The sequence below is a fragment of the Ascaphus truei genome, chromosome 7, assembly GCF_040206685.1.
Source record: "Ascaphus truei isolate aAscTru1 chromosome 7, aAscTru1.hap1, whole genome shotgun sequence".
NCBI lineage: Eukaryota > Metazoa > Chordata > Amphibia > Anura > Ascaphidae > Ascaphus > Ascaphus truei.
The window spans coordinates 7,683,081-7,705,821 of NC_134489.1; the positions used below are offsets into that span (position 1 = coordinate 7,683,081).

The window sequence follows — 22,741 nt, forward strand, 5'->3', positions numbered from 1 at the left end:
GCCTATGTTACGCCTCTAACCAATATCTTTTTTTTTTCTGTATAAAAATCATTACCCTATGAGTAATAAATTGAGACAAAGGATTTGAAACCTGGCGTGCGTTACGTTTCATTTCGTTCGTCTTCCAGGCCTGATAGGGTTCATCAAAGATCGAAGATAACATAGTCCGTATACATACTTTGTATACATACTTTATCATATATTCAATAAAAAGAGGGAAAAAACTAAACGCACTGACATTGGTCCACTAGTTTTAATTATGTGATGCCCACATTTGAACCACTACTTCAAGACACAAACAGAAGACTTTGCTTGTAATATTCGGCTACTGAATGCAAAGAGCTGAGTTAACAAGGCATTTTTATTTTCATTGTTAGTTAAAGGGGCAGTTTTCCATGCATGTTTATTGTTTTCTTTCTGACAGGTTTTGTTTCTCCATACTGTACAATGCAGTCTTGGTTTTCACCCCTCTAAGCGATTTCCCTGATCACAGAATTTTTTTATTTTTTTTTAATGTTTGCTTTAATTCTAAATCATTAACCCAAATCCAATATAATATGGCTCCTAAAGCTCTGTCACTTAGGCCAGGATTCACCAATCTGCCAGAAAAGTAAACAGCAGTTACCACCAGACTGAGGTGTGACACCCACATTGAAGCGAATCTGCCCCTACGTGACATTAGTAGACCTTATCTGAGAAGACCCAGATGAAACATTTTCTGATAAGACTTGTACGGAAAATAACTCTGTTCTGACTGGTGGAGTGGGGAAAGGGAGAGTAAACAGCATAAATTGCATTATGAAACTATACTGCAGGCTTTGAGTCTTTTTACAATTTTAAAGTTAGTCATGTTGGGTGAACTGTCCTTTAATGTACTTTTGATTAATGTGTAATCTGAGCCATGTTGATCTCCCAAACATGATCTGACCGTCCCTCAACCTTTTGTCTCTTTGGCAACTGGTTAGAGCTGTAAATTGTGCCAAACAGCTCAAGTGAACTTTGGATACTTTAACGATAATTTTTGGACAGTAGCCACTAATACCAATATATATACAACACACCACAGACAGAAGGGCTGGGTGCTTTAACTCAAGAGAACATGGATATTACGGTGCTCGGGACCATTGTCCTGGCTGTGGTGATATCCTGTATGCTAATCTATTCAACATGGAGTACAATGTATAGGAGGCGTAATCTCCCCCCAGGTCCAACTCCCCTACCTGTGATTGGAAACTTGCTGCAGATCAAAAGAGGGAGGATGGTGAAGTCGCTGATGGATGTAAGTCATTTACCTATATGTTTCCAGTTCTCATTTCAATTTTATTCGAAACAAAGCTAAAACGAGGAGGATAATGGGACTTTTGATTTTATATGAAGGGGACCCATGTTTGTGGTTATGAATCTTTTATTGCTGAGGGGGGTGGGAAGAAATTCTATGGAGACATATGATTTTTACCAAGGGGGATCCCATAAAAGCCTATGGGGACAAATCCTTCTTATAGAGGGGAATATCAGGAAGGTCCTTGGGACAAAACATTTTTTGTTGAAGGGGATCTTATGACATTCAAATCACTTCTAGACGAGTGGGATAACATAGAAAAAAAAAATTATAAAAAAAAAATATATATATGTGTGTGTGTATATATGTGTCCAGAAATGCACACAACATCCATATCCTAAAGACTGATGCTTATCCCATAGATATCCAAATGAACCAATATACCAGGTTTAACACTGGTAAAAAGAGACAGCACACCACACTTTGTAATACAATAATGATGTATTAAAACATACCGGCAACGCAATCAACGTTTCGGTCATCTGAGAGGGACCTTCTTCCAGGTTATGCAGTGCACAAATGACTAAAGCCTCCATTAAATACCCATTACCCAGTGCAATCACCTACTCACCACCAATGAGAGGGTCAGAAAGTGCCCAGTGGAGAGAGCTGCACAGAATTATTATGCAGAAGTCAAAACAAGCACCAAACACCACACTCCCACCCACTCACATAAATGCTGGCCAATCGAAAAGCAGTTTCACCTATCCACTCGGCACACTCATACCTGCTGTCATAGAAACAATAATCAAAAAAGCAGCTGCACATACACATCACATGTACAGTAGCAATAGCGTCCTTCTGTAGCCTAGGTAGCCTAGGCCACCGCACATGCGCAGGGTCAAACAAGTAAATAAACCATCGGCTCGACGCATATGTCCCATGAAACAAACCAGATAATGAGAGTTACTGCAATGAGAAGAAAAACACATGTCACCTTACCCAACTCTCACCCGCTCGAGCACTCATAGCCCATATAACCACGAGCACATGCAGATGTACCTCATGTAGCAACCACTGTTAGTTAATGATACTCAATACATTTCTAAATACAGGGTGCTAAAGCAAAGAGAAAAGAAACCAGCATAAACCACATGTGAAAAAGGTGGAAACACAAATATATAAAGAGTGAAAAATAAAAATAAGAACATGCGCAGTGAAAACATGGAAAAAATCAGTCAATAAACAGACATGCCAGGATAAAAAGAAAAAGGTCATAAGAAGCATCCCAGCTTCAGGTCCTCATTAACGCCACAAGGTGCCTGTGGCGATAGAGGGGTTTATTAGGCCATTAATAAAGGCATTATACCCGGCTGATTAACCCTAAATCGCATTGGGATTGAAGGGGTTAACTGTATGTGCACCACACTGATATGTTTTTCCCACACCATATTCCGTGTCCCCATTTTGCAGCTCATTCCCTAGCTGTAGTTATAGGAATGTTTGCAAACTGTGCCAATTGGTTTTGAGACACAAGAGGGAGCTGTGAGCGCTAAACCAAGCGCTGATTGAAGACGCGTGGCTATCAATGGGGGGCCGCGTTGAAAGTATAGGGTTCACTTTCTGAGCTTTCGACCTCGCAACCATTTTACATATTTGAGTAAGTGGTTTGCGGTCTAGCTGAAGTGGTTTCTGTCAAAATGTATCCGCTACCTTGTTAGCTTCATAACTTGAAAGAGGGAAAGTAAATTGACGTGAGAATTGGGTTAAACCGCAAAACCACATCATAGTCCGTTCAAATAAATAAGCTAACTCGCGAACGGAATAAGCTAGCACTCTAATTTTTGGAGTGCAGTGAGGGATAAAGAAACCATACACACACATATAAAGTTTATAGTAGTAGCACAAGCGAACATACTGTATTAATAAACTGTGTTATACTGTTGGTTTTAAATATGAAGGGAGGAAAACTTTTTTCTGCAAGCCCGGGAAAAATCCTTTGCCATGCAAATATGCTAAGGGTGAATGAACTGAGGGATTTCTCAACTCCGTGCTTGAAAGACACCCTGCAGAGAGGGTGCCTCAATGTGTATGTGAAGTCTGGAGTTGAAAAGCCTCAGCAATCCTAGGTGTTAGGAGGGCCGGGATATTGTGAGTGCCAGATACCGGTGTAAAGTATGGATACTTCACACTTGGTGGCCAAACCCCTGACTCATTGTTGCCAGGTAAGGGGCTGACCCTGGTATGCTATGGAGCTCAGGTGTGAAGTTGACACATGCTCTGTGCAGCCGGGAGGCAGCACCTGCCCTTTCTGCGAAGTACTGGAAAGTTGGGAATAGGTGGGGAAAATATTCCCACAGGCGGGATTGGGTGCATATGTTAAGTATAGGACCCTGAACCCTATAAAAATGCCTGCTGCCCAGTCCCAGTCAGATTCACCTGATTTGAAAAAGTTCCAGCGTCTGCGGTTCCGGTGTGAGGGGTTAATAATATTGTAACCAAGGATCATCACCCTCTTCTGGAATTCGTTAGAGCTAAGGGTTCCCAAACGAACAAACTTTTTCCTGTTGGCTGAGATATCAGGCTGGCAAGTTGCGTCCCATAGCCAGGAACTGCAACACAGATCGTTTTGCGTACCCACTTGCATGCGTCCATTGCAATCCGGGAAACCAAACGAACTGTGCAGGGTATTCCACTTATCGATTTCGATGACTACTGTCATGCGAAATGTCTGTTGATCACACAGTATGCCCTCACCCCTGAAGCATGCTTGGGGCAAGTAACGGACTGGGGAGAAGTACCCTTGAGAATCCTATGTGGACTATGGAGCTCGCATGGCTTTGCAGGGGTCCAAGTGGGTGGAGGGTTATGGGGTTACCAAGTTCCACACACTACTGGACTTGATGTTCCAAGAGCAGCTATTACAACAGCTTCCCTCGGACGTGAGGGCATGGGTTTTTGACCACAAACCAAAGACGCGTGTGGATGCTGCAAGGATGGCAGATGAGTATGTGGCTCAAATGAAGAAGGGAGCGGCTCCCAAAGATGTGGCCAGTCTGACCAAGGCAGTCAAAACCACCCCTCAATGGATCCACAAGCCAGCAGCAGAAGGCAACGCACCCAAAGCTGCAGAGTTTAGACACGAGAGGTGGTATTTTACTTGCAACAAGGTCGGACATCGCAGGCCAGACTGTCCAGACAAGGACCGGTCCGGGGTACCCCATCAGGGTCAACAATCACAAGCTGTGAGGCCGGTCAACCGTGTGCTACTGGCACACACAGAGGAACCAATCACAGCCCTGGAGCCACCCCACAGAGGGATGTCCACAGGAGAGCCTGTAATTGCCACCTCAGGACCAGCAGCGGAGACCATGGGACCTCAGGTTGCACCAGTCAGGATGCAAGTTACAATGCTTGAGGGAGGACCATGGTCAATCCAGGTTTCCCGGAACTTTTTGGATTGGGGTACCATACTTGGCATGAGGGAGGTGGGTGAGGGAGGTTGGGGTATTGCCTGGGCAATGACTTGGGGCCACGCCTGGCTGAAGCCTGACCATCCACCACTTCTCTAGAGAAGAAATCATCATTCGCATTTTCTTTTCCAGGTCTGTGCTGAATCTCAAACGAGAAGGGTTGGAGGGCCATATACCACCTAGCAATAGAGTCTTTCATACTATTTAACCACTTCAATGGCGCATGGTCTGTTACCAAAGGGAAATGGACTCCCTCCAGGTAATGCCTCAAGGTCTCAATTGCCCACTTTACTGCGGGGCACTCCTTCTCAATTACTGAGTAGTTTTTTTCCCTTGGGCACAATTTACTACTCAGAAAAATGATCGGATGTTCCACTCCCTCAAACTGTTGTGGGAGCACTGCCCCTAGCCCTATCTCTGATGCATCGGTTTGCACGATAAAAGGCTTATCGAAGTCTGGGCTTCTAAGGACTGCACCCTCTGATAGACACCTTTTTACCACCTCAAAGGCTCTTTGGAACTCCCTTGACCATACCACTTGTGTAGGGGCACACTTTTTTGTGAGGTCTGTTAGTGGGGCTGCAACTTTCGAGTAGTTGGGGATGAACCGCCAATAGTACCCTGCTAAACCCAGCAGAGAGCGTACCTGGGTCTCTGTTTGGTGGGTCGGAACTTCTTTCAGGGCAGCTACCTTGTCGGCTAGTGGCCTTACTTTCCCACCTCCCACTGCATACCCTAAGTACTTGGTTTCCGTCTTAACTAAGGCACATTTCTTAGGGTTGGCTGTGAGCCCTGCCTCTCTTAGAGATTTGAGGACCGCTTTCAGCCTATTTAGATGGGCCCGCTATTGTCTACTATAAATGACAATGTCATCTAGCGAGGCTGCGGCATAAGCCCTATGAGGTCTCTGCACTTTATTCATGAGTCTCTGAAATGTGGCTGGGGCTCCATGCAGTCCAAATGGCATTGTCACAAACTGGTATAAACCCATGTGGTAAAGTGGCAAAGGCTGTTTTGAACTTGGACTTTTCCTCCAAAGGTATTTGCCAGTATCCTTTTGTTAAGTCCAGTGTGGATATATATTCCGCGTTACCAAGGGCGTCAATTAACTCGTCCACCCTTGGCATCGGATATGTGTCAAACTTGGAAACCGCATTGACCTTTCAGAGGTCCACACAAAATCTTACCTTCCCATCGGGTTTAGGGACCATAACTAGTGGACTACACCACTCGCTGCATGATTCCTCAATCACGCCTAAGTGTAACATTTCTTGTACTTCCTTCTCTACTAGGGCCTTATGGCTTTCAGGCACCCTGTAAGGATCACATGTGAAACTAAATTAGTTTGCCCTGGTAAATCAGAAAAAACATAATTGAATTGAGTAATTATATCTAACAAGTCCCCTTTTTGTTCAGGGAACAATTGTCTACCCATTGGGATTTGTTCGTCACCAATGATGTTTCCCCGTGGGCTGAGGACCCAGGTCCATTTCCTCCACCATCGGTTGGATGAATAGAGATTGCTGCACCTTCCAGGGTTTCAGCAAGTTCACATGGTAAATTTGTTTACCCTTCCTGGACCCTGGTTGAGCGATCTCGTAATCCCCATCACCCGTGCGGCGGAGAACTTCAAATGGGCCCTGCCATTTGGCTAGGAGTTTGCTCTCACAACTGGGTAACAATAACATCACCTGGTCTCCCGGATGAAACACTCTCTTGCGCGCATTTTGATTGTAATGTCTCTCCTGACTGTCCTGGGCTGACCTAAGATTCTCCCTAGCAAACTGGCCGACCACATCTAGGCACTTCTTAAGGTCTAATACATATTGCAGGGTATTCTTAGAAGGGGACCGCTGTTCCTTCCAGGACTCCTTTAGGAGGTCTAGGATACCCCGGGGTTGGCGGTGTGACAGAGTCACTGACTCAATAGGCTGTGACAGTGAATGGAGAGATGCTGCTGCCAGATCACTGAGTGTTAATCTCCTCAGACAGAGAAAGCAAAGCTGCAGCCTAATTAAACAGGGGCTGAGCTATCAGTGAAACAAGTGTTTTAAAAAGCAGGAATTTGCTCACACAAGGTGAGCTTGTTTTTTCCACAGGAAGGTGGAGAGAACTCTCCCGGCTGGGAAGCCGTTGCTGTTGATCTGGTCCCGCAGTCCTGCGAGGAGCTCTGCTGCTGGGACCAGCTGGGACCCCAACCCAGGGTAAAGATAAAGATACAGATTGCTGCGTGGCTGGACAAAGCCTGCTCCCCAGAACCGTGTTCCTGTTTGCTGCTGGAGCTGCTATACAGATAAGACTTTATTCTTATACGTATTGGTTATCGTTTGTGTAGCATGTTTTGGGCATGACTAGATTAGCTGGCTGTCCTGTTAGTAAGGGCTCAAGAAGTGAGTTAGTGTCCCTAACGGGACTAGGCTTTAATTTGCAAGAAAGTAGTTTCTTAAAGGGACAGTGCACCCGTGCTTATTTTGGTTGTGGCTAATAAACCACTAGTGTTTAAAGTTTCCCATCGTGTCAAGCATCTTACTGACCCCGCCGCGAGGCCGTCCTGCCACAGCGGCCATACAGTAATTCAAATGGAGAGAATCCAGTGAAGGCCTGGGGAACTTCCCACACTGCAAACAGCAGAAAAGGGAGAAGTTCATCCCAGACTCTCTTCTCTTAATCTACAAATTTTCTCAGCATCCCTTTTAGCGTTCGATTAAATCTTTCCACAAATCCGTCAGTCTATGGATGGTAGACCGATGTCCGAACAGACTTGACCTCTAGTAATTATAAGACATCCTGCATCAGTTTTGCCATAAATTGTGTACCTTGGTCTGTCAACATGACCTTGGGAAGTCCAACCCGTGAGAACAGTTCCAACAATGTGTTGGCTACTTGCTTCGCCGTTGCTGTCCTCAGGGGGAACGCCTCAGGATATCTTGTTGCATAGTCAACTATTACGAGGATGAACCTGTGTCCTTTCGCAGAATGTTCTAGAGGTCCTACCAAGTCTACTCTAATCCTCTCAAAGGGAACTGACACCAAGGGTAGGGGAACCAAGGGGCTGTTTTTTGTCCCTTTGGACTAGTTAGCTGGAATTCAGGACATGCCGCACATAACTTAGCAATATCACTATGCATCCCTGGCCAATAGAATCGGGACGAAATACTGTCCAAGGTTTTATCCCTACCAAGGTGACCACCCCAAGGGACAGTATGGGCTAGGGTGAATATAGATTTAACAAACGCCTTGGGAACCAATATTTGTCTGGTGACCTCCCCTGTTTGTGTCTGCCTATTCACCATATACAGGATATTATTTGACAATTCAAAATTGGGGAATACTATCACCCCCTGTGCAGTCAATATCAGTTCATCAATTTTTACCACTTTATCATATTGTCTGGCAAGGACTGGGTCTTCCCTTTGCCTCTGGCGAAAATCAGGGAGGTAGAGCTCTGGTAAATCCCCAGGACCTATATCACCCTCTTTTTAGCCATTCCCAGCCATCACTTGTGACTCCTGACTATTAGTATGGCCACCTTGAGTCCCAGATTTCTGCAACCAGTCCTGTTTGTCATAGCGTCTTTGCCTGAGACTTTGGAACCCGGTGTCTACTGGGGAACAGGTCTGCCGAGAAGGGGAACAGTTTACCAGGTTTATCCTGAGCCAGAGAATGAGGCTCCTCCTGAGAGACTGGAGCCATTAGGGTTGAAAAGAAAGGCCAGTCATGGCTGAGCAAAACGGGGGCAGGGAGCCAAGGAGTGACTCCTACTTCGATGCTGCCTCCTGACCTTCTACCTATAGCAGGATTTTGGCCGTCGGATACCATTTTACATCGCCGTGTATACACTCTATACTCCATGGGGAGTCAAAGGAAAGTACATCAGGAGATAACAGTTCCTGGAGTACCAGCGTTTTTCCAGAGCCTGAATCTACAAGGGCCTGGACGGTTTTACCCCCAATCTGGACTGGAAGTAATCAGGACTTGCAACTTCCTCTGGGGAAGGCAGAGGCGACAGTCATGCTGAAGGAACAATCCATCTGAAGACAGTCCACATGACAGTGGCCTTCTCTCCAAAGGCCGAACATGGAGAGGGTTCCCTCGCAGGAGGGTGCCGTGGATAGTGCTCCGCTGGATCGGATACTGGAGACCAGGCATCTGATGGGTCCTGTGGGCGACGTCCTCGAAAGTTCCTCTCATTTGGTGACAAGCTGACATCATGAAGGGAATGAGGGTGTCGGTGGTGCCCGGCGTTTGGACCTCTTCCTTGTTGGAAGGACTGCTCCTTTCGTGGCACTTGGCGGTTGCGTGTGGAGGGGCCATAGATTCCCTGTTGTTCCGATCTCCCTCTTTGGGTGTCCGCAAGTGCTGGTGAAGTTGGATCCGTCGGGTGCAGGGCACTCTCCTGATCCTCGGCTGAAAGAAAGTTCTCAACGAGTCGGACTGCAAAAGCTAGGGTTCCAGCTGCATGGCGTTTTACCCAAGAGCGTGCGGAAGGGGGTATTTCTGTAGGAATTGTTCCAAAATAACTTGCTCAAGAATTGCCTCCTTAGTGTGCTCCTCGGGTTGTATCCAGCGAGTACACAAGTCCAATAACCGCTGAGAGAGGACCCAGGGTTTCATCTTAGCGGTGTACTTCAGGTTCCGGAACTGCTGCCGGTAGGTCTGGGGTCAGACCTAAGCAATCCAGTATGGCGGCTTTAACTTGTTGGTAGTCCATTGCCCGATCTGCTGGGAGGCCCTGATATGAGGACTGGGCTTCTCCTATGAGGATCGGGGCCAAAGCGGTTGCCCAGCGATCTGCAGACAAACCCTGGGCTTCGGCAACTCTTTCAAATGTCAGTAGAAAAGCCTCTAGATCCTCGTTCGGAGCCATTTTCCTCAGGAGGACCGGGGGTTTGTTCGCATGTTCTGGACTGACAGACCCCTGGAATTGGGTCAGCACTGTTGATCGAATTCCAGGGGAGCGTCGCGGATACCCAAAAAAGAAAAAATATATACAGTGTAATACAGTAACAAAGTGTCTATAGAAATATAAGGGGTTGCCAAATCACTACTCACAAACGAAGTAGATTTTAAAGCATTGAATCTGTCTGGAACCGTGAAACATCCCAGTCAGGTGCGGTATAAACGGACAGCAATCTCATGAAAAAGAGAAAATAGCCATGGTGCAGATAGAATAACAAAGTTTTATAAATAAAGGTCAGAAATGGAGGCTTACATAGATCGTAAAAGTAAAGGCAGTATGCAGCTGGGTCTTTAGTGTGTAGCAATTTCTCACCGCCCGGTACACACTGCTCTCAGCTCTCTCGTGCGTCTGGACATCGTGACGTCCCTTCCGCATCGTGTCGTCACAGCTCGCTGGAACAGAAGACACCACCAAGACTCCCTCTGCTTCTCTTCCTCCTGTAAGATGGCTAACGAGCCAGACTCTACGCGTTTCGACGTAATGATTATCCAGTGATAACTCCGGAGGGGGCACTTCCTTGCATTCCGCTCATCTTGTGCTGCCTGCTGCTGGGTTAGAAGCTGGGTTTGCTGCTGCAATAGTAGTTGGGCCTGCTCCTGCATTAACAGTCCGTGCTTTCTGGTCTGCTCACACAGAATTTCTTTTACAAATTCTTCCATTTGTTTTTATAATTTTTTTTTTGTGTTGTCCTTCAACTGCAGGAGCCTCTCAACATCCCGGAACTTCTGACACCATATGTTGCAGGGTACATGCAACCACACGTGGGTTTTCTTGATAAGGCTTATTTATTGAGCCTTAAAAAATACAGCACACAAAACAGCTTCTTTTCAGCATAAAAAAACAAAACAGCTTCTTTTCAGCATACAAAAACAAGACAGCTTACAGTACACAGAGTTCATCAAACAAGTATTTTGAAGACAGACCTTATAGCAGTAATCTTACTTCAGCATTTCAGTACTATCTCTTGACCAGCTAGCCTGCATGTGTGTACAGGGAAAAGGGAGACCAAAAAGCGCACCAGCACAAACGGAGCAGGAAGAAACCAGAACAAAAAAATGATTAAAAGGGCACTTTAATGTGGCAAAAGACCCATCCAATGCATTTCGAACGTCGCAGCGTTCTTTTTCAAGGATAAAACACAATGTGATAACATCCATTATATACCCTCTTACCTGTGGGCCATTTCGCGCCAAAAATCAGAACCTGATGACGTCATAACAGAGCGACTCAGTGCCAATCTAAGGGCAAAAGGAAGTACCAAAGGCAGTGTGGCCATTTTGGATGTGGGCAAACATAGGAACACAATAACAAAGCTTTATTGACCATTCCAGCAGAACAAAATACATTGCTGCTAACTGGACAAGCATATTTAAACGAAATAAAGCTATATTAAACTAAACTAATGCTTAATAAAGGGTACTATTATATCAAGGAAAAACATGAACAAGGTGGATTAAAAAACTAGCTGTGTTGCAACTAAGTTATATACAAAAAAAGTTAAAAATAAAAACCTCTAGACATGATAAAAAAATGTGCAAGAAAAGTAAATTTAAAGACATATTACACATACATACTGCATAACACAGATTGTGTACCTAAATCATAGGAACCAGGGAAATACAACCATTATAAAAGTATTATCCACAAGATACATCAAAGAACAATTTAAGCTTACATATTAGCATAATATTTGCATGATAAGGCATAGGTTCAAAGGTTATAATGACAAGAATATAATGTCCAATATAATGACAATTGTCTTATTTAATCTGTATTACCAACTAATTACACCATAATACATCTATCACAAAAATGTTTACAAAAAATGTGTTAGTTGCCAGTCAATGTTCAAGCCCATAGGGAAGCGCGTTTGGAGAGTGAAGATCCAATACGCCTCCCTACGGTCCAGAAGGTTGATATGATCACCTCCTCTAGATTTAGAAATAACTGATTCAATCCCCAAAAAGGAAAAATTATTAATTCCTCCCTGACCACATTCAGTGAAATGTTTTGAGACTGGATGATTAGTGTCTTTCAATTTTATGAGCCTTAAATGCTCTAACATCCTGACCTTAAGGGCTCTAGTCGTCCTCCCCACATACCTCTTGCCACAACCACATGTTATTAGATAAATCACAAATTGACTTTTACAATTTATAAAACTGTTAATCTTAAATTCCTTATTTGGTAATATATTCACACCATGTGGCGGTGGCAAGGCAAACTGGAAAAAACTTTTGGCAGGCTTCATGTGTTTACATGCACTACAAGAGCCACATTTGAAGGAACCCCTAGTGATAAAAGTTTTTTTGAGACCAGAAGATTTGAGTTCACTTGGTGAAACATGAGATCCAATTGTTCTCGCTCTACGATATACAAAAGTAGGACCAGAATCCACATATTTTTTAAGGACAGGGTCCATGGATAAGACATTCCAATGTTTTGAAATTATAGAGTTTACTTTTCCACTTTGTTTACTGAATTGTGAAATAAAAAGAGGACATTTGTTTTTTAATTCTGTCAGTCCATGTGAGTCCTGTTTAATACCAATTGTCTTAACATTGTTAGCAAGGCGAGAATCTCCAATTGGATGTGTGGGCAACAATGATGCTCTCTCTGTATGTAATGCATTTTCAAATGCAATTGCTAAATGTGATTTGAGGTATCCCCTTTCCAAAAATCTCCTTGTAAGCTCCTCAGACTGAGAAAGGAAACCACTCATAGTGGAACAATTCCTTCTCAGTCTGAGGAACTGTCCCCTTGGTATGGCCTTTATGACATGGGATGGGTGGCAGCTGTCCGCCCTAAGAAAGGTGTTCCTGGCATTTTGCTTCCTATAAACATCCGTTTGGATTTTTTTGTCTATGTCTACAAATAATTGTAGATCCAGAAATTCATGTGTGTACAGCCTGGGGTTTTTAAAACACCTTGATGAGGCAGCTGGAATCAGACTAATCAACTCAGCTAATAGTTAACCTTCTCACTGCATCACTGCAGACCTACACATAAGTCTGCTAGGCATAGTGCTGTGACATTTATTCACCCTGTCACAGACCCGTTACCTGCATTTTTAAAACTGAGCTGGCACCTGTTGCAGTGATCACCAGGAGCCAGTCAGCAAGGATGGCAGCAGAACCAGCCCCTGTCCCCCTGCATTTGGGATCTACAGTTCGCGCAGTCTCTGCGGAGACCAGACAGGTACTGTTGCGGCCGAGTTTATTCTTACCTTTGCCCGGTCTCGGCCGCAACAGAAAGCGGCGCGCGCCGAGTTGTCCCGGGTGCGCGCCGGAGCCTCGGAGGATCGGTCCTCCGATCAGGGCTTCCCCCTCCCCTCTCCGGGTCTGCCGGGTCCCCCGGAGCCCCCCACCGTAATCCCCCACATCGCGGGACACCCGGGCTCCCTCGGGGAGCCATGGGCATGCGCGCCATGCGCGCACGCTCCCGATGAAGCGTGACCGTGCATCAATGACGCACGGCACGCCGAGGGAAATAAACGAGAAAGCCGGGACACCTCCTGGCTTGCGGCACTAGCCAGGTAAGGATAAAGTGTGCCGCCTCTGTAAGCCAGAAAAAGTTGCATACTAACCCTGACTTACTGTCCCCTTTACCTGTACCCAGTCCCCCCAACTTAGCCTTGACAAGCAGGTGGCCAGTATTACAGCTGCGGCCATCTTTATCCTAATGCGGCCGTAGCGGCGCAACTCTGATAACCGCGGGCAGATGCAGTATATATTTTTTTTCCGGAATATGTTCCGGTATTTTAGCGCTCGTAATATTAGCATATTATTAGTGCTGTCTGCAATACAGCAATACCGTCTAAAAACTCAGGTGGGTGTTCGCGAGCTGTTGTCTGCAAAGTCTAATACTGTAGCAGTTCAACCTACGTCAGTATACAGTCTGTGTGTGCGCGCGCAGTAATTGTAAATTTCCATATTTATACATGCATGTACATTGCTGTATGTCTCATTTGAACATTGTTGAAACGCATAGGCGTGTACTGTACTGTAACAGTATCACATTTCGGCATATACAGTGCTCTCCCCTCGCTCGCCCGCGCACACGCACAGACTAATGTACTGCACTGCAGGGTATTTCAACTTCTTATCTACAGTACAACTCTCCCACACCATTCCTTTGAATGGATTGCTTTCTGTCTTCAATCACATTCCTGTCATCACATTCCTGCGTGTATAACGTGCAGTGCAGTGCAGAGCCTGGTTTGATTTATTCTTCTGTGTTGATTATTAATGCTCATCATTTTTTTTTTTCTCGTCATTTTTTATTTTTATTTTCTCAACATGTGCCTGCCTAAACCATCTTGATATTACGATATTCAATCGGTGCTGTAGCTTGTGTGATTTTTTATGTATTTGGGGGTGTGGGGATGAAATTATTATGATGACCTGCCTGTTGAAAATATGTCATGTCTATGAACTACAGTACAGCTAATCCTTCATGTAGCTTTACCCCACATACCCTACGCAGACACAAACAGGGCTCGCCCAAGGATTTCAACCTCTTATCGTCACCTCTCGAAAAACATTTATTTTCATAAGCTTGTCTTTGTGCTTTTAATTGTCCCGAGCCGAGCACCACCTCTCTGCGCCTGCGTGTAATCCTCTTTGGGAAGGGAGCTAGCTGATGATTACTGCGCATGCGCTTATAACTTCACCACTGCTTGCTTGCAAAGTTCAAGAGAGACCCCAAAAAAAAAAACTCTTATCGACACCTCTCGAAAACCATTCATTTCATAAGCTTGTCTTTGTGCTTTTCAACCTCTCTCAGACCATTCGTTAATTTTCCTATTGTTGGCTATCCCTTATGTTAATCTGATTATGTAACCAATTATTACAAAGGTAACCAATTATTAAAACTGTATGTCTTCTTGAAGAATCCCCCCCACACACATTCACAGTGAATTTAAAGTTCAAAGAAATAAAATCTTGAGGTAATTAAATATGTATTTTATTTTATCAGGAAAGAAAAATACAAATAATCATTGGGAGAGGGGGGGGGGTTGTGGGAATCATGACTGTAGATACACTATTGAAGTATGCAGAAGCGAAATAACAAAATAGTACAACACAGTTGAAAATTGTGGGGCGGTGGATAATCATGAATAATGCACATTGATAATAATTAAAAACAGTAATACAATTTTTCCGTCTTTATCTTCTTCCTCATTCTGTGTTGTTCATTGAGAGAGGAGAGGTTTTGTGTAAATCATGACTGCACTTTAGATACACTTTACTATACACACAGTTCACAAAATTTACACATGATACCCCCCTCCCCCTGTCCATCCTTTTTTCTCTGAAAAGACAAGAAAATAAAAAATTAGTGCAGTTGTGTGCATACTGTATTATGGCATTGTGTACTATATAGCTACTCCATATTGGACTACAGTATGCAGCTAGTACTGTCAAACGAGTCTATACTGGAACTATTATATACTGTAACTACTGTTAAATACTTTGTAACCAGATGGCTAGTGCTGCTCTCTCAGGAAAGAAAAAATCTGTGCCATACTTACCGGTATCATACTGTACTTGCTGTGCCTGTACTTACCATACTACAGTACAGTACTATACCATACTACCTTCCTGATGCTTGCCCATTACGCTCGATCACAATGGGCAACACAGTCGCAATATGGTCAATATATTTATTGCATTGTTCCACGGTGTGTACATCGTTCCAAAAACTCATTATGCCTTGCGCCAACTCATACTTTTTGGATTGTTTTACGACTTTTCGGATATGATCCTTCAGCTGATGCCAGACAATTTAGATAGGATTGGTGCGTGGTCCTATACTATTGCCAAGCTGATCATTAAAAGTTAAAAATGTAAATATATTACATAGAAACATTATCCTATTATCAAGATTCACTAGTTCTATGTCATAGGTCTACCAATCTGGTATATATTTTTTGTCCTTATTATTCCTTTTGGAACCAGTGCTGGTATTTGGTAATACCATACATTACCAGTTTTTTTAGATAATAGTAGTGAGACATTTACTGTCACTATTAATTCATTAGGAATTTATTTCTGGACAAGATAGCCTCTTCATTATTAGACTTTTTATAGACTAGTGTTGCTTTAGGTTTTCTTCTACATGGAACACATGTTGAAGTCTCAATTGGTATGTCTTTAGGGAGTGGTCTTGGATCAATTTACCACATCCCTCTGTACAATTATTTTTATTTTCATTATACTGTATATATTAAACAGTTAGTTTTAATGTTTTTCACCATTCCAACTTTATAATTTTGAGTGCATTCATTGGGGTATCTTTTTGTTTGTTTAGTCTATCTAGTTATATTAATATGCAGCAATACTGTATAAACAATAATAGATAGATATACTGTTTTATATAGTAATAAATAAATAGAAATAACTATAATATTAGATAGATCTATACTATATAGTAATATTTTTTTGCAGCAATATAAACAATAATAGATAGATATATTGCATTATATAGTAATACCTGTATAAATAAACAGAAATAACTATAATATTAGATAGATCTATACTACTGTATATAGCAATATTAATATGCAGCAATGCTGTATAAACAATAATAGATAGATATACTGTATTATACAGTTATATAAATATAATTATGCGTTAGTTACCGTTGGTGTCCTCATGCGTTGTTTGGTCTAACCGTGTGTATGATAGCACACGGTGGTTGTTGGTACAACGAGGCCAGAAGCAGCTAACCAGCAGTGGATATCTGCAATTCATTGTCTGCTCGTGTACATATCCTTAATTCTCATGCTGAGATCCTTTGAAATCTTTTTAACAGGCATTGCTGCAAGTAGAAAGAAATACAAGCACAAGAATGTATATTCGATGTTTAGTCGATGTGTATTCAATGTGCAGTGAATCCACAAAATGGATGGTGTATTTATACGTTAATGACTCACATTAGAGTACGCCCACTTTTAACACCTGTACCTCGTTGCCATGCATAAAAGGTTACACACGTTGCATAGCCCACCACTTGATGATCTGTATCTGAACATTCCCTTGTCCAGATACTGCATTGTGCCATCTGCTTCCACCCCGATTCTACGGATGCAGGAACCCACTCGCTACTGCCGTGCCTGTCATGCAAAAAAGGCGAAAGGCGGGAGCCATTTCAAAGCCAACGCCAAAGCGAAAGGCTAAGGCTAATAAATAAAACCTTTTGCTGACCCCAAAGGCTAAGGGGTTTAATACACATAAGCCTTATTATGTCAAGAAGAAATTCGGTGATGTACACTCGAAGCAAAACAAATGGCAGCCAACCCATTGAACCCGCAGGCCACTTCCTCGATTACGCTTTGACGACTCTGCCGCTGCTCTCCTGTAAATCCATAGCCCATCTTCTCCACTACTCGTAAACGACGCTGCCGCTGCTCTCCTGGAAAACCACAGCCCATCTTCTCCACTACTCTTCGACGACGCTGCTGCTGGTCTCCCGGAAATCCACAAGTCACTTTCTCCATTACGCTTAGACTACTCTGCAGCTTCTCTCCCGGAAATCCACAGGTCACCTCCTCCATCCTTCTTCGTCGATGCTGCCATTTCTTTCCAGGGAACCCCCATCTCATCCTCCGTAGCACCCATCAACCCATGTGTCCACAGCAGTCCATGCACAAGATCCAGCTCGTTAGACCGCATGCTGAATGGGTTTTGTCGATATGGGTTTTGTCGATATCCCCGGGAACTCTACTATGCTGGTAAAGATAGATCTTCTTTTAGAGACCATGCTATATATGGATCAACGGATGAAGAAGATGGATCAATGGATGGAGAAGATGGATCAACGTATGGAAAAGATGGATCAACGGATGGAGAAGATGGATCAACAGATGGAGAAGATAAAGACTGACATAGCGGGGATACATAATTTTCTCTGAGTTCATGCCCCTGTATCTCCGACGCCGGAGCAGGAGGGTGGCATGGATGGGATGAATGGACCTTCGACCGCTTTCCATCACCAAGCGCACCCCTTCCACCAGAAGAATATGTGTACATGTATGCGGTTGACGAGGATGAAATGACAATCCTGTCAAGACCACGCCAGGAGACAACACGTCAACCAAGACAGGAGGAGATTATCCTCCCAGACAACCTACCCTCACCCGCCGCCACAAGCACACCCGCTCACAGAAGAACACCCACATACCCACATACGCTTGCATCAATACGGGGCCCGACATCATCCTGCGCGAGCTGCCCAATCCTCTCAGGGAGAAGTATAGGGTGATGAGTGCTGGTTTACCCCAGAAATTTGCCATGTTAATTTTCAAGCACCACGTGTCCTACTTGGTGTACTGCGGGTGGACCAACAATGTAAATGTGACGACTCAGGAGATTTCTTCCTCTCCCTGTCCCTCTCTCCCATCTCCTGTTACCCTTTCTACTCCTTCCCACTCCTCTCCTTCATCTTCTACCTCTCTCCCCTTGCCGCAGCGCGTTCCCCGCAGGTCTCGCATACTCACGCGCTCCCTTAGCCCCTGCTTTAATCCTCCCCGCTCTCTCTCCCCCACGGTAGCTCCTTTACCTTCCCCTGTGGAGCCATCCATCCCGTTGCCTCCTCCTCGCGTGAAGCCCACGGCGCGTCGTTCCACACGCCTGGTGACGCGTCCGGTGCGTGCACCCCCTCAGCCCATGGGGGACGCGCGTGCATGCTCCTCTCTGCCTTTGCTGGCCATCGCGCGGGCACAGGCCTCGCGCGCATTCCCCTCCTCTTGGCTCCATCCCCCTCCTGCGGCCTTCCCCTGCTCCGTGCAGGCCGCACCTGTGTTGCAACTTGTGCATGCGCATCCCCAGCTTACAGGGGCCGCGCGCACAGACTCTTCTTATCAGGTTCCCCCTGTCTCCGCCTGCCAAGCTGTTCAGGCCATTCCCCTTCTGTCTCCTCCTCTTCTCTCCCTGACCTATCTCTAGCTTCTCCCACTTCTCTCTCTACTCCTCCCCTCTCTGTCATTGGTGTACCTTCCTTTATAATCCCTGTCTGTCCACCTCTTCCTCGCTCTGCATAGTTCCGGTTTCCCTGTGTGTACCTGACTTATGCTGTGCTCTCCCTGTGCTCCTGTGATTACCTGCTCCTGTGTTACTTTGGATTTCCCTGGCTTTGACCCCTGCTTACCCTGGACTACTTTGCTCTCTGGTATCCCTCTGAACCCTGCTCCGCATACGACTCCGCTGACCTCTGGCTTCCTAGGACCTGGTTTGCCTTCTGATGACTCTACCCTCTGGATCCCTGAACATTGGCAAACGGACACAACTATTCTCACGGACATTCCCAAAGCGTTGCAAGTATACACTAATAACTCTTCCAACAGGCCCAGCAACGCTATACCACACTCCGGGCTTACTCCCACTGCTGTGGGTGTGTGGTATCATACAGTTCCCACCTCAGTACTGGGGTCTAGCTTGGTCTGTGGGCATACAGGCGTGACAGTAAACTACGAAGGAAATCGCGAAAAAAGGGCGCTTCCTGAAAATTTAAGAAGGACTACTGTGGAGGAATTGCGGCGCTATTTTTCAATTACAGATCCTGTAATGAAAATCGTGAGAGACGCCATTAATGGCATTTTGCATCATACAAGGCATCGGCCCTGGAAGGACAATCTGGTGGGGATCGAATTTGCGTGACTGTTCAACTGTTGTTTATTTTTTGACTTGTTGCTTGTTTTAACTTGTATTAATAAAGAAATGTTTTCACTTACACAAGACCTGCACAACTCCAGTCCTCGAGGGCCACAAACATGAAAACTGGGCCAGTTTGCGGCCCTCGAGAACTGGAGTTGTGCAGGCCTGACTTTCTGTTTAGCACACCATCCTTGTTTTAAATTTTATTAATAAAGAATTTTTTTACTAACCCCATACTGTTGTGCTGTAAATGTTTTGACTTTCTGTACTTTAATAAAGGAGATGTTGCGTGTTTTAAATTTTATTAATAAAGAATTTTTTTTACTTACACAAGGCCTGCACAACTCCAGTCCTCGAGGGCCGCAAACAGGCCCGATTTTCAGGATATCCTGAAAACCGGGCCTGTTTGCGGCCCTCGAGGACTGGAGTTGTGCAGGCCTGACTTACTGTACTGTACACCATCCTACTGTAAATTTTTTGACTTTTTGTACATACATGTTTTCACTAGCAGTACACTATACACCTGTAAATGTTTTAAATTGCTTTACACTTTAAATGTTTTTAAATTGTATTTGAAAAAAAAAAAATGTTTTACTTACTCCATAAATGTTTTTGTACTTACTCCACCAATAAAAGAAAATGTTGATTTGTTTTAAATTATTCCATTGTCTCCTTTTATATTGTACAAAATACAGTGTTTCTAGAACATACAGTACAGTACTGTCCAGTCATACTGTACAGTACTGTACTGTATACTGTAGGAATGCTCAGTACATCACAAGTGTATTAAAACAATACGTGCTGTACGGGTATAGAATACACATATGTACTGGAATACATGTAGAATAAATGCATATTTTTTATTTTTCGGGTTTATTATATAGTATATATATATATATATATATATATATATATATATATATAAAGTTTTGTATACGGTCTGAAAACAACAGCATACTGTTTCAGGTTTTCTATGAAGCTCTCAGTTACTGTATTCTATCCTAATCAATAACAACGGCCACTAAACTGTTGACACCGGCACGTGTTTTTTTTTTTACACAAAGCGATATTATCCATCGATATCCCTCCATTTGCCGTTTTCCGCATGAGATGACAAAGTTTTCTTTTCAGAGGAAAAAAAAAAGTTTTACTGTAATGGTCAGTCAGTCCCCTAAAGAAGTTCCCACAGTAAGTCCCACCAATAATTTTCTCGGGGGCGTCTCCTGTTAACATGCGCATGCGCCTACTGTCGATGTGATGACACGCATATGCGTTTCAAGAAGGTTCCAATGCGTATGTGCCTTGCTTTCCCAAATTGTTCAGTATCTACTGTTCCGTTTGGTTGACTTGAAATTCTGGTTGTTTAAAGTGTGTGCAGTTAGGACCAGAAGGAAGGGAAGTACTGGGTAGACTCGCAAGGGTTGCTGTTTTGGGGGAGTGTGCAGTGGGTTAATTTATTTTTAAAGTGTGCTGTAATTTGAAGCCTGTTTTTTTCCCCTTTCTCCTGCCTGAGGCAGAGTGGGTGTGGTTGGTTAATTGGCTGGCCTAACACACCTGCAGTGGGTGGGGTTTGTCAATTGATAATCTAACACACCTGGTGGGTGTCCCTATTTAAACAGAGGCTTCTAAGGAATCCTGAGCTTGTGTGTACTGACTGATCCATGTGGTTGATTTGAAGTGCTGGTTGTTTAAAGTGTGTGCAGTTCGAACCAGAAGCAGTTGAACAAGGAAGTGATTAAACAGGGTATAGAATATTAAAGTACAGTTTACTGTAAGTACTTCTAAACTTCATAGTTGCTAGAATGAGCAGGGTTGAAAATGCCACTCAATGCACATCGTGCCACATGTATGTGCACTTGGAGCAGCTGTTCCAAGGAGCATACCGCTGTGAGAGGTGTGAGCGGGCGGTCTGTTTAGAATCAGAGATTGCTGATCTGAAGTGGCAACTTGCAATATTGAGGGACATTGGCAATCTTGAAAGGGAATTTGAGCTCACTAAGCAGGCCCTTGCTTCGACTAGTGGTGCCGATGGTGGCGCTGTTAGTGAGGAGCAGGTAGGTAGCTTGGTTGCTGTTAGTGAGGAGCAGGTAGGTAGCTGGGTGACAGTTAGAAGGGGAACCAGGGGCAATAGGGAGAGGCAGGTTGTTTCTGAGCTGACACATCCCAATAGATTTGCCATGTTGAGTGAAGATATTGGGAATGTTGGGGCAGAAATGGCAAGGCTGGGGGAGACTAATTCCTCTAGCAGCCAGGGGAATAGTTCCTCCAGCACAGTGGGGACTCAGGATGCTCCGATACAAACAAAGATTGTGGTGTTAGGGGACTCCATTATTAGGAAGGTAGATATGGCAATCTGTTGCCATGACCGCATGAACCGAACTGTTTGTTGTCTCCCGGGTGCTCGGGTTTGGCACATTGCGGATCGGGTAGACAGATTGTTGGGGGGGGGCTGGGATTGACCCGGCGGTCTTGGTACACGTTGGCACCAATGACAAAGTCAGAGAAAGATGGAGGGTCCTAATAAATGATTACAGGGATCTAGGCCAAAAGCTTAAGGCAAGGACCTCCAAGGTAGTATTTTCTGAAATACTACCAGTGCCATGCGCTACCACAGGGAGACAGTCAGAGATCAGGGAGGTTAATGCATGGCTAACAAAGTGGTGCAGGAAGGAGGGGTTTGGGTTTTTAGAGCACTGGGACTCCTTTTCTGAGAGGTGCCATCTATATTCTAGGGACGGATTGCACCTCAATGAAGAGGGATCTTCTGTGCTAGGGGGGAGAATGCTAAAAAGGTTGGAGGAGATTTTAAACTAGGATGGAGGAGGGAGGAGAATGAAACAGATAATGAATTAAATGGAATAGAGGAGGATACAAGGTGATATGGAGGTAGAATGGGGGCAAGTGTGAGTTTGACAAGCAGTGAGACAACCATAGTAAATAAAGATTATACTAGAAAACTTCTAAAGACTAAACCAAGTGGGTGCAGAAAGGAAGGAGCAGATAAGATAATAGTACAGGCTGAAAAAAAACTTAAATGCATGCTTGCTAATGCAAGAAGCCTGACAGATAAAATGGGGGAGCTTGAATTAATAGCTGCAAGGGAGCAGTATGATACCATAGGCATTACTGAAACATGGTGGGATGAAACTCATGACTGGACAGTTAATTTAGAGGGTTATTCCCTTTTTCGGAAGGATCGAACAAATAGAAGGGGAGGTGGATTATGTTTATATGTTAAACCGGATCTAAAACCTATTATAAGGGATGATGTTTATGAAGGGAATGATGAAAATGTAGAGACTTTATGGATAGAAATTAGCAGTGGAGGTAAAAGTATAAAGAAAATGTTTGTGGGAATATGCTATAAACCACC

General features: G+C 44.2%; 1 protein-coding gene across 3 annotated transcripts in view; it reads left to right on the plus strand.

Annotated features, from left to right (window-relative positions):
* The first annotated feature begins 1,063 nt into the window (after window positions 1-1,063).
* The window catches only part of LOC142498676 (cytochrome P450 2G1-like), a 127,337-nt gene continuing 105,659 nt past the window's right edge, over window positions 1,064-22,741 (plus strand). For all 3 annotated transcript variants that reach the window (XR_012802522.1, XM_075606938.1, XM_075606939.1), the window contains exon 1: window positions 1,064-1,279. Coding sequence is in view for 2 of the 3 variants with exons in the window: in XM_075606938.1 (XP_075463053.1) it covers window positions 1,100-1,279 (180 nt within the window). In the remaining variant the exon portion in view is untranslated. The remainder of the gene's footprint in view (window positions 1,280-22,741) is intronic.